The sequence below is a fragment of the Urocitellus parryii genome, chromosome 9 (assembly GCF_045843805.1).
Source record: "Urocitellus parryii isolate mUroPar1 chromosome 9, mUroPar1.hap1, whole genome shotgun sequence".
Lineage (NCBI taxonomy): Eukaryota > Metazoa > Chordata > Mammalia > Rodentia > Sciuridae > Urocitellus > Urocitellus parryii.
In genome coordinates, this window is record NC_135539.1 from 102,649,943 (window position 1) to 102,663,070 (window position 13,128).

Below are 13,128 nucleotides of genomic sequence, written 5' to 3' on the forward strand. Positions count from 1 at the left end.
AGACACACTTAAGTTTTTTTTAAGTATTAACTCTATTGCAGAGTTATTTATTATTCAGAGTACCTATTAGCAGCATCACAGAACTACTATTACTTTATTACCTTTTCCTTTCTAGTTGAGTTGCAAGAAACTGAGCACAGTGGGATTGATAAAATAAGTAACATTATATACAAAACAAGGGTGAATATTTTATTGGATTCTATTTGTTAATCATATTTTGGCCTCATGAGCACTCATATTCTTTGAATCATACCACTTTCATAGATATTTGGAGATTTGAATAGAGTCTGTATACATTGATCCATTTCCTTCCCTGGAGGACCAAGGCTTAAGAAGAGTGAATGATTTGCCCAAGGCCACGCTATTTGTTAATAGTAGAACAATGTTACATAGAGAGTATTCATAGATATTTTGGTAGTTTGGTAATTATAGATTATTTGACAAAATCACTATCTAGCTTGGAAGGAAGTGCAATGATTGCATTCCATATTTCCTGGTCTTTTACATTCCTTTATCAGAGGACATCTGGAGAAATCAGCAAAAAGCCATGTTGCTGAGGGTGGGGAAGGGAGGAGGATTTCAACACTTTCATTTTCACATTGACGTGATGATATAAAGGAGCTGGATGGAGGAACAGAGTAGATGACTATATGAGACCCCACCACCTGTGACAAAGTGATGTGTTTAACTCTGGCCTTCATCTTTTTTATCTTTGTTGTGCTGGAGATTGAACCCAGGGCCTAGTGCATGCTAGGTAAATGCTCTGCCACTGAGATACATCCCCAGCCCAACACTGGCATCCCTTTAATCACATGGCATTGCCACAGAGAAGAATGAAGGGGTAGTTAGGACACAGAGGAAGCTTGATGGGCAGTGGTAACAACTATAAAATTTGTCTCTGCCACTTATGGATACCTTCTCACACAATTTAAATAACCTCTCATAATTCTAGTTTCAGAATCTCTAACACTGGAAAACTAGCATTATTTATCTTGCAAATACATAACAGGACTAAATGAGATCATGTGGTTTACAAGCATTTTGGAAGCTTTCAAGTGATATGTTTGTGCTGGAAACTAATATGATAAAACAATTTAGAATACAAATTCTATCAAATCCATTTAGTCTGTTTTATGAGATCTTCAATGGGATTTCCATTGCTAAGTCATATTGATAATTACTGGTAATATCCTAAGGTCTTTGGAACATGTTGAAGAAAACAATTAGTTAAACTAGTCTGTTTCAATGAAAATAGTCAAAATTTTATGCAAACAGATATAACATAGAACAAAGCAAAAGAGTGTGTGTGGAGTAGGGGAATGCTTGCTATCATATGTACATGTTCTTTACTAATTTGATGAGTAGACAGTTTTTGGACTTAGGGGCCAGTTTCTGATTACTTAGATTTTGACAACTATCTATGTTCTCCAAGTTAGAGAATGAAGGACCAGTGGAAATTTTATTATTTTATCAGAAGTTTATAGATTATATCTATTTACACAATGATAAGCTATAGAAAATTTTTAAAAGTGATATAATGTTTCAAGTGATACCTTTGAAAATGAAGTTTGAGCACATGTTCAAGTCTGATACAACTTATTCTATCCTTAGGCAAGAAAAATTGCTATGAAAATTAAGAACTTTAAGTGATGAATTCTTTTATAATTTGGCTTTGATAACTTCTGCAATTTGCAGCTTCATGGATGCCATTCTGTTTGGGACTTAACACTCTGCAGAGGAAATTAACATTTTGCCAATTAGGGTATTTTGCCTATAAATGTTCTATCAGTTTGGTATTGTTTTTCTTTTTATCAGTCTAGGTTAGGCTTGCTTTCCAGGAGAAGCATGTGGTATGGTAGAAAGAGCACAGCCTCCAGCCTGGGTCAAACAGATAGTCCTGGGTCAAACACCATGGTGTCACTTCCTGATTGGATAAGTCAGTGTCTGAGCTTTATTTTTTTCTTTGCATTTCTTCATAAAATGGGAGTCATCTGCAGCATAATACCTATTTTAAATATGTTATTAAGATAATTAGATAATTTCACCGGGCATGGTAGTACAGCCTCCCAGCTGCTTGGGAAGTGAGGCAGGAGGATCAGTAGTTCAAAGTCAGTCTCATCAACTTAGCAAGGCCCTAAGCAACTTAGCAAGACCCTGTTTCTAAATAAAATATACAAAGGGCTGGACATGTGGCTCAGTGGTAAAATCCCGGGCCTAGCATGTTATCTGGAATAGAGTATACAGGATATTTCTTAAGTAAGTGAAAGAAGGAAAAGCAAAACTAAAAAGAATATAGGAAAATCCAGGAAGTGTTGTATTTCCAATTCACAACCCATCATAAAAGGAGAATGGAGACCCTGGACTGATTTTCTGATGGCTCAACTAGCAGTTTCTGAGGAACTTTTGAGCCTGTTTTCTACCTTAGCAAAGCAGGCTGCAAGCTTTGGTAAATAGAGTGGAAACATAGACATTTTCTAATAGGGAACTGAAATTAAAACCTGCTTAGAGAACTACAGGGGGAAAATATATATATATATATATATATACCTGCTCTCACCTGGAGAGCAAAACAAATGGGTACCAGGGAAAATCTAGTCAAATGACATCATGAAGGCTGATGTAGCTACAGTGGCAGTAGGCCAGCAATCTTGCTAGAAGAACAGATGGAAGATGGGACACATTTGTAGCCAAAAAGAGACCGCTCATAGGTAACACACAGCACGCATTGCCAGGAATGAAGATGGTAAGATATAGAAATAACCTCTATAAGTCCTATGTATGCACATTTCTTAAACTCAGTTTTTTTCTTTATCGTGGTGTGCATTTTGAAAGTCTTTGCCTAAAGTCTGTATACTCTTGGCATTGTTGAACATTTGCTTTAAGGAGTGTGTACAGAGATGCATGTGTGTGCATGTGCATGTATGTACCCAAGGGTGCAGTACCAGACTCAGATGAGAGATGTGATTAAAACATCAAGTGAGTTTCCCTATGAAGGTTGTACAGGCAATGTTCAATGTTTACTTTCTAAGGAAAGGATATGCGCTTACACTTCCCTTTTATGTAAATATTTTGTTTAGCACCTACTGTGGTGCTAACAACAATGTGATAAATACTGGCCAAATATAGTATAGATAAATACATCGATTTGACACCCCGAAGTACTCTTTATTTTATTGCCATTCGTTCAGTGCAAAATAGGAGAGACTTCTAGCAGGCAATGTACTTCTAACTCCCTCATGGTTCCTTACCCATCTGAGATTGATCTCTTTAGCTTTGTTCTCTTAAAGCACTTAACCCTTTCAAACTTTCCTATCAACACCTTTCTGTTCATCACTTAGATGAAAAGAGGGAAAAAAGCAGAACTACACTCTATGTGGTGTCATGTTCAAGGGAATCTCAAATCATGGAAGGTCTGGTTCCCAATGGCAGTAAACATGATGATTAAGAGCAAAAGCTAAGTGTCCCATGGACAGGGATAGAACTGTGTGAATTACCCACAGTGGAAGTTGTAGTAAGATATTAAGCCTTAGTTTACTAATCAATAAGATTGTAATATCATTAAAATTATTATGAGGATCAGAGGAGTTAAATGATATAAAATAGCATATTGTAAACTCATGATATTTATCAACATTGGTCATGATGATAACAGTGACAGTGATAATGAGGGAGGGATGATTGAGCACTAAGTGGCCAGCAGCTTGATAAACAAGCAAACCAACAAGTGATAAGAGCAAAACTCTTAAAAGGAACCACACCAGAATCTAGTTCTAGTTTGTGTTTTGGGGTCTAATACTTCCTTAGAAATTGCTCTTCATTTTTGGAAAAGTTTTATTAATTCTGTAAATTACCCTGAAGACTAGCAAGTTGTTAGTTTTCATCTAAGGGAAATTTTTTACTACTATGCCATAGAAATATAGTTTTATTTCTAAGATGTGTATTCCAGGGTTCTCTCTGCTATACCAACAGTCACTTTGAAGATGCCATATGCTTTTATTTCAGCTACATTGGCATACCATCCTACCTCTAATGGCAAATGAAGAGATTGCTCCTGTGTTGTTACCTTTTGTGCTTAACCTACTGAATGCCTTAGCTCAGGAAGTTTGGGAAAGGGATTTTTTCATGGTATGCTATTGTTGCAACATTGTGTCTTCCTGAGTTTAAAGCACACCTTTTATATACAAAGCCTGAAACACAACTAGCAGCCTCATGCCATTGGTCTCTAATGGCTCTCATGGTGAGGCAGCGACTTCGACAGAAGGAAGAATCCGCTCCATTAAGCAAATGTATTGGAGGCTCCATACCTTCTTGGAGTTAAGAATTCAATTCTTAACAACTGAAGCAAATTTGAAAGACACTATGCTTCTCACCCAATGCTCATTTTGTATTTATCATGGAAAGCGGGATGCTCCGTTTTTAGAGGTAAAAATCCTCCTAAAACTTTTAAGCTTGAGGGTTTTTTTTAATTGTCTGGGAGAGTCCGACACCAGAGGGCGATGTAAATACAACATTTTCACTAGTTTCTATATACAGTTTATTTTTGATGTGTAAACAAAATAAACATTTTGTATTAATTATTATTTCCTTCTTAAGAATTTGTTTTAGCAACTGAAATCTTACAGTGTTCTTCTCCCTGCTTTTGCACTTTAGCAAAGGATGGAAAATTTAAGAAGTGTTTTATTCCTTTGATTGACATTTATTGAGTACCTACTATATGCAAGGTATCATATTAACGGTTTGGAGGGGGGTAGAACATAGTGGATAAATCCTCATTAAACAAATATTTATTGGTCAACTATTGTACACAAGGCATTCTGAGAGGTGTTATGGGGATGACCAAGATAAACTAGCTGGTTGCTGTCTTCATGGAACATATACTGCACTGGGGAAATCTGATGCTATTCTTCTCTTTTGTAATGAAAGGCTAGCTTACTTGCCATGTGAATGGTTCCTCCCCCAATTGCCTTTAGAGACTTAACTCAGAAAACCCATCTCCTTCCTCCAGTGTCTCAAGCCTTCTAGAAGGCTCTCACCTGCTTTGTGAAAGACATATCACATCTATGAGGAGAATTAGGACTGAATGGATTTCACCTACAAGATGATGAGAATATCTGGATCAACAGTCCTGGAACTAGGAACATATTCAACATGTTCAGATTAACTGGGGATTATTATACCAGGCTGTTTGAAGCAGAATTATGAAAAATAAACTAGGAAAGAGGCTTTGGGTCAGATGGTGAGCAGACTTGAATTTCTGGTTCCAAATATCTTGATTTTGTTCTATAGCAGTGGAAAAATACAGGAAAAGTCCTTGAGAAGATCAGATGGGATGAATTAGAAAAAAATAGAAAGATGGAGGACAACTAAGGAAAACACTGGTTAGGAGATTCTGGCAGTTAGAACTTTTAAGAATATAAAGATGGGGGAAGAAAAGACTGTAGAGATGATTTATGGTCAGAAACAATAGGACTTAGAAAGCTGACAAACTTATACCAAGCACCCATGTTCAAAAGAGTGGTATTTTTTTGGTAATTGAAAGGGTTGCATAAATCTTTCTCATAATCAAAAGTTCAAAGCTCAGAAGGCAAGAGCCCTGAGTGCTTGCTTATATGCATTCACTTCTTCAATAAACAGCTACTGAGCATCTGTCTGCTCTCTGTGGAACCCTTAGTTATGTTCCAAGCATTCAGGGATAAGACAGGTTCCTGCCTTCAAGTAGCTAGCTCACAATTTAATGAGAGAAATGAAATTGTTCACAGATGGACATAAGAATGCAAAATAATGTCAGGATAAGAGATGCCTCCGGAAAGGGAATGCTCTTTGGAGTTTCTATATGAAAAAGAGTATGTAGGTAGGGATGGGAGTGGTGTAAGGGCATGGTGTTGGGAGGGCCTATGGGGATTGGATTATAACCTGAGGGGGTGTGTGTGTAGTATAAATATGATGATATTGGGTTGTGAACAGGTATAAAGAAATAATTATAAATTATATTGATTCCCAAAGAGCTTTCAATTCTCTAATAATGATCCCTCTGTGTAGACACTATTCTGTTTTTATGTCCAATGCTTTCCCATAATGTTGGGTAGTCTCCCCATATGGGAACTGGGGTGTGAAAGAATAAAGAGGACAACAGGCTGGGAACTGTGATGACTCCAGTTATATTTAGGAATCAATTTCTTATATCATTAAAGAAAAAAAGAACAAATTTGACAATCCAATGAAATAGTTAAATTCAGAAGGTGGGAAAGTCGAAGAATGTTAATATCTACAAACCCCCATTTTGATAAATATGATGTGGTAAATTTAAAGCCACTCAAATAAATTTAAGGCTTGGGCTGGGGATATAGCTCAGTTGGTAGATTGTTTGCCTAGCATGCATAAGGCCCTGGGTTCAAACCTCTGCAGCACCAAAAAAAAAAAAAAAAAAAAAAGTAAAATAAAAAATGAATATCAGGCTTTTTAATACAGGGGTATTATTTAGAAATAAGGGAAATACTATAAGTAAAAGTTATTGAGTTTTTAAATTATTGATAACTTTTGAGTAACTGTCGTTTATGTACAAAGCATTACTTCTCCACAATCATCTAAGACAGGGTTACTGTTTCTTTTTCTCCTCCTCCTCCTCCTTCTCCTCCTTCTTCTTCTTCTTTTTAATGTTAAATACTTCCCTTTCCAGGGCTTAGAAATCTCTCTAGTCCAAAATTGAACAGAAAAGGCCTACCCTTGCCTTCTTTTTTTTTTTTTTTTTGGCCAGGCTGATGAAGCCTTATAGAAATGTAAATGTGATATAAGGGGTGGTAGCTGGAAGCTGGTGTGGTTCTCTGAGCTCTCTAGTAAGAAAATTCCCTGATTTTGCTGTGTGAGTGCATCTTGTGTGTAAGGACATTTAATTAGCTACAAGTTACAACAAAGACTTTTGAAAGGAAAATATATCTATGGTGCTGATGCCTTTATTTTCAACTGGCGAACAGCAAGGTGTTTAACTCCCTTATCGAGAGCTGCATGAACTGCCCAGGCTAAATTGGGAACATCTCCACACTGTTTGACAAATAGATTTTTTGTAAACTGATTTAGCCTTTTCATTGTTTGCATTTCATTATATAGCAGACTTCATGTCACAAAATCGGTATTCATTCAAAATAGAAAATTTAGAGATAGGACGGTAGCCAGATAAAAAAATATTGCACAGGTCAGGGCTATTAAGCATAGAATAATAGCAAGTCAGTGATCCAAGGACTTGTTCTTCAGCAGCAAAGGTACTAACATAGCTGAGGTCAGGAGTCAGTCTCAGGACTGAAGATGTGTCTGTGGCTACATTTATAAGACATCTGCAGGGAAAAGTCAAGAATGAAGAATTCCTATGTGTTGAACTGTAGAAAAGAGACAGTTCTCTTCTTTGCATCTTAAACTCCATCCTTCTCAGGGGCCAGAGGTGAGAATTTTAATAGTTATTGAAACATTGTGTTCATTCTATGACATCTATTGAAGAGCCATATTAGAAAAAGTGACTTTGGAAAGAGATTCAACAATGAGATTGCTTTTCATTTTTTCTTCCAAATCTTTCAGTTTAAACCAGAGAGTCTTGAACTTGAGCATCTATCAGAATCTCCTAGGGAACTTGATAGAACAGATTGCTGGACCCCAGCTCCACAGTGTTTTCAGGTGGGACCTGAGAATTATTAACAATTCTCAGGTGATATTGATGATATTGATGCTTCAATTTGAGGATCACTGGCATAAACTCTATATACCAGTCACTAGAGGATCAAATTATTAGCATTTTCAGAGTACCTATCAGTTAAACCCACTGAGCAATGGCCCTAGGCAGCTTTTCACTGTCAACCTCAAGTAGGAATTCTGAAAAATTTCAGAAAAGAGTTTATATATAAGAATTGGTTTTTGTTTTATTTTATTTAAAAAAAAAACAAGTGGAGCAATGATTGTATGACATCTTATTCTTGGCTTTTCAGGATTTCTTGCCTATTTTTCACAGCTACGCAGGTTTTTGGTTTAGTACAATAGATCACTGGAGGTCACCTTTTATGTACTTTTCCATCAGTGTTGGAATTTTTATAATGATGAACAGGATACAGTTTTACTTTTGGTAATCTTACAGTTAGGAAAGAATCACATTAATACAAGCAACAAATCAACAGCATTTGGTTAATGGGAGGATTGGATGCTGAGGTCTCTGTCCTCTAGGAAGACTTCCCTGACCCCTATAGGGCACACCAAGTAGTAGGCTTAAGTAGGACTTTGCTAAACAACAGGAAAACAGAAGAGCAGAGGGAAGGAGAATAGGGACTTTTGGTATGTGATCAGGAATCTGCCAGCAGTGGGAGTTCTAGATATTTTTACTGATGAATGAGCCATTTTTTTTTTTTTTTTAACCTCTCTCGGGTCTGGCACTTACTTTACTATATCTTTATTTAGTATTTTTGCCCCACTCAATCTACTATTTTCCCCACACTAAATTTTTTTTCTGTTAGAAAAATATTCCACATTCATTATAAAATCATTCAAATGCAGCAGAAGAATATACAAAAATGAAAAGTCATACTGGGAACTTAGCTCAATGGTAGAGCACTTGCCAGGCATAAAGGAGATGGACAAGGCCCTGGGTTCAATCCCGGTACCACCATCAAAAAAAAAAAAAAAAAAAAGAATAGAAAAGAAAAGTTACACAGCAATGTTATCTTATTTGTTTTTAAATTTATATATAACAGTGGAATGCATTACAATTCTTATTACACAAATAGAGCACAATTTTTCATATCTCTGGTTTTATACAAAGTATATTCACACCAATTAGTGTCTTCATACCTGTACTTTGGATAATAATGATCATCACATTCCACCATCATTAATTACCACATGCCCCCTCCCTTCCCCTTTTTTCCCCTCTGCCCTATCTAGAGTTGTCTATTCCTCCCATTCTCCCTCTCCCTATCCCACTATGAATCAGCCTCCTTATATCAAAGAAAACATTCAGCATTTGGTTTTTTGGGATTGGCTAACTTCACTTAGCATTATCGTCTCTAACTCCATTTATCTGCAAATGCCATGATTTTTAAAATTCTCTTTTATTGCTGAGTAATATTCCATTATGTATATATGCCACATTTTTTTTATCTGTTCATCTATTGAAAGGTATCTAGGTTGGTTCCACAGTTTAGCTATTATGAATGATACCATTTTTTTTTAAACTACTTCATATGGGTTTTTACTCTGAAGCACAATGTTTAGTATACTGTTTAGCTGGGCCACAGTGGTACATTCCTATAATCCCAGATACTCTGGTAGTTCAGGCAAGAGGATGACAAGTTCAAAGCCAGCCTGTCCAGTTTAGTAAGACCTTATCTCAAACTATATTAAAAAAAAAAAAAAAAAAAAAAAAAAGCTAGGGACATAGCCATGGTAGAGCACTTACGCACATGGCCCTGAATTTAATTCCTAGTACTGGTGGGAAATACACACACACACACACACACACACACACACACACACATATTTCTTTACTATTATAACACTTCACTAATTAAAATGTTTATGGCTCACCTTGTTCTTCTAGATGCTTCTTCGGCGTATTGTGCTTATTTTAGTTAAATTTCATTAACTGATTATTCCAAGAAAATTTTGCTCCTTGAATGATGTCACTACAAAATCTGAGGCCCACAGATGGTTCTCACCTTCCCTTAAAGCCCTTCCTTGATGGTTCACATCACTTTTTTCTTTCATCTTTCAACATTGGCTGCAGTTTAGAATTACCAGTAGCCCTCACCCCAAAACTACCACTGTAGGGAACCACCTCTGAGATTCTGACTTACTGAATTTGGAATCCATAGATTTAGAAAGTCTGGAGGCAGTTCCAATGTGGAGCTAGGTTACCTGATCTTGTGATTGCTGTTGGGCTTTGGGGCTTTCATATGGTCTCAACAACAACAACAAGTCTATGCGTATTAGTCAAGGCCCAGGAGTCAGTTGTATTTAGTGACACCATCTAACACGGGCCACTGACATTTCTGTGGGCAGAAAATAATTTCTATGGGCTCTATGTGAAGAATAATTTTTCTTCACGTTTCTACTTCATAGTAGGCTTGGATTAAAATTACAGATTGTATTTACAACAACTTTATGAAGTAAGCAATTTTTCTTTTGTCCCTTTTCTTTTGCTAATTGTCTTTCTTAACAAATGATAAAACCAAGACCTAGGAATTCAGGTATTTTCTGGAGATCACACAGCCAACACTCTGTAGAGCCAGAATTAATACGAGGCCATCTGATAGCCCAGTTTATACTTTAACCCAAGTTTTCTTTATATGGTTCACTAATGGTAAAATGATAATTACGGGCCCTGCACTCAGCCACTTTCCAGTGGTTCTCAGTTTCAACCTTAGCTGCATGTTGAATTTATCTGGGGAACTTTAAAAACTCCTGATGCCAGAGATTATGAAATAATTGGCTAGGACTAGGCCTGGGGATTGGGATTTTTCAAAGATGGAAACCACTGATACATAGACCTTTTCATTTAATCTCCTTAGCAAGAGTATGAGGTTAGACTCATTGTTTTTTAAAAAAATTATAAAAATGAGACTAGGAGAGTTTGATCTACTAGTCCAACCGCCCACCAGCTGGCAAATGGTAGACCCACACACAGCACAATAAACCACTCTTTCCAGCTCTTTGAGCCACTATATCTGTCCCTCACAATGTTAAGGCTTTTTACTTGGGAATTTTCAATAGTACAGTTGAGTGAATCAAATGTGCACACACTAAAAAAAGAACTGAGTATAGAATTTTCTAGAAGTTTAAGACCACATTGCTATTTATGAATTAACCGGTAGCTGTTTGGTTTGTTTTGATGTTTCTTGTATGATTTTATTCATAAGACTACATGTGTTGAAACATGAAGTTAAAAAAAATGTATGAGACAATAATAATATAGTGAATATCAAAGTGAATTCTGAGCTTTTGTGTTTAATACAGATTCTGTTCCTGATAATGAAACTGTAGAGTTTTAGAGCAAAAGAGCTCTATAGAGATGTTCTCCTCTAGCCAATGTTTCTTGCACTTCCATGTGCCTCAGAAGCTTCAGGAGAGGCCTGTTAAAACACAGTTGCTGGGCTTTATTCCTAAGAGTTTTTGATTTACTTGGTCTGGGGGAAAGACCTAGGATTTGCAATTTTTAAAATTTTATTTATTTATTTATTCATTCATTCCTTCTTTCATTCATTCATTTGTTTATTTGCTGTGCTAGGGACTAAACCCAGGACCTTGTGCTTGCTAGGCCACCACTACCACTGAACCACATTCTCAGCCCAGCATTGGCATTTCTAAGTAGCTTCTAGTTCATTGCAGATTCTACAAGTCTGGTATCCACACTCTGAGAACCACTGAGTTCCATTTCCTGAAGCCCAGTGAGATGAGACGGCTTGCTCCAGGACACAGGTGATCCAGGAAAGCCATCACTTCTCATCTGTTCTTTCTGCTACATCTCACTTCTCTTCAGTAAGACAGGGGAATTTCAGAGACTTTATTTTAGCCCTTACCTTAAAAACTCAGTTTGACTTGAACTTGAGAGTATACATTTCAAAGTGAAAAGTACTCTTTACCTCCTTAGAAGCATCATATTTGGGATGAGTTATATGATCTAGAAAGGTTACTCATTAATAGAAACATTTGGGTTACCTGTTAGTCCTTCCTGTTCTTTTCATTCTCAGATGGAGTGGAGACCCAAGACCCAGGAATGTGAGTTCTCAAATACATCACTAAGTTAATTGAGATCTGTCAGGGCCACCTAAGCATATTGATTTACTTAGGAGTATGGTATTATGGACTGAGGACATTGAATAATTGTTCTAGAGGTTCACTCATGCATAGCAGAGATGGGGAACTGCAGGGTTCAGTCATCACTGTGCAATGCTATGTCAAGAAAAATGTAGGTATCATATTCTTCTCCACAGAGAGGGGAAGATATTCAACGATAACAATATTCCTTTCTTTGTAAGTGGAACTAAGTTTTATTTAGCAAGTGGTGAATTATCAAAGAGCAAACATCAATCGCATTAAAATGTTGAGAGAATTTCTTCAGGGACACATTGAAGCTCATTTACAAAACAAACAAACAACAACAATAATACTCAAGCTGCATGAGTATAAATCATTTTTGCCCCAAATCAACAATTTATTGGGTAGGTTATAGTACTAAGCACAGCAAGAATGATTGAAGGGTCTCACAGGTTTACTAAATGAAAGAGGGACCCAAGTTCAAGAACCTTGACATAAACCAGTTAGACCAGTGACTGCAAAGCTTTATGGGACACAGAGGAAGAAGCCATTGATTCTGTCTGGTGGCCCTTGAGGGAGACTTCACCCAGAGGGGATATTGATTGGATAGTGGTTTGAGGGAGGCATCACCCCAGCGGGCATTGGAGAGTGGCCTGTCTATACTGTGGGCAGTGTTGCTGTATATTGGAGCTGACTAAATAAGAGCCAGAATCACAGGGACAGGAACACTTTCTTGGTAATACTACATGGTTTATTTATGAATATGTAACTTTGTCCCCCAGAAAGAGCACATGAATTAAGTCTGTTAAAAATAAACAAAATGTTTACATTTACTTTCTGTACATCTCAAAATATTGATTGGGATTGAATAATTGAATAGGTCTAACTGCTCAATCCATGGAAATGAGGCCAATGGTGGGACACAACTTGGACAGTACTGGAAAGCTCTGACCACAGAAGAAGCCCATTAAAACTAATATTGTCTCATTTAATCATTTTTGCTAATAGAGGAAACAAAATGTGGCTATGTTTCCTTCCAAGATCTTCTTAGCAACATAACCAGGCTCAAGAGCACCTGGCACTATGCTACAAAATCTTCTTCTGCATTCTAGAAAGATTAGAGAGGTGATAGAGAATAATTCTGAAGCACTTATGTTTATAAAGCTGTTGCATTAAATGAGTTGATCATAGATTTTTTTTTTTTAATTAAGGAGGAGATCCTGTAAAAATTCCAGGCATTGATGGTTGTTTTAAAATAATTTAAATTGTCCTTGGATTGCTGTTGCTTCTATTTTATGGAGAATGTTTTTGCTTATTCTTAGACCTCTCTGTCCCTTGGCA

General features: G+C 36.8%; 1 protein-coding gene across 9 annotated transcripts in view; it reads left to right on the forward strand.

Annotated features, from left to right (window-relative positions):
- Esrrg (estrogen related receptor gamma) overlaps positions 1 to 13,128 on the forward strand; it is a 593,548-nt gene that overhangs the window by 344,039 nt on the left and 236,381 nt on the right. Inside the window, exon 1 of one of the 9 annotated variants that reach the window (XM_026387966.2) lies at positions 11,738 to 11,748. The exons of the other annotated variants lie outside the window; for them this stretch is intronic. Coding sequence (XP_026243751.1) covers positions 11,747 to 11,748 — 2 coding nt within the window. The 5' untranslated portion in view covers positions 11,738 to 11,746. Of the gene's footprint in view, positions 1 to 11,737; positions 11,749 to 13,128 lie in introns of those variants that run through there. 9 annotated transcript variants of the gene reach the window in all.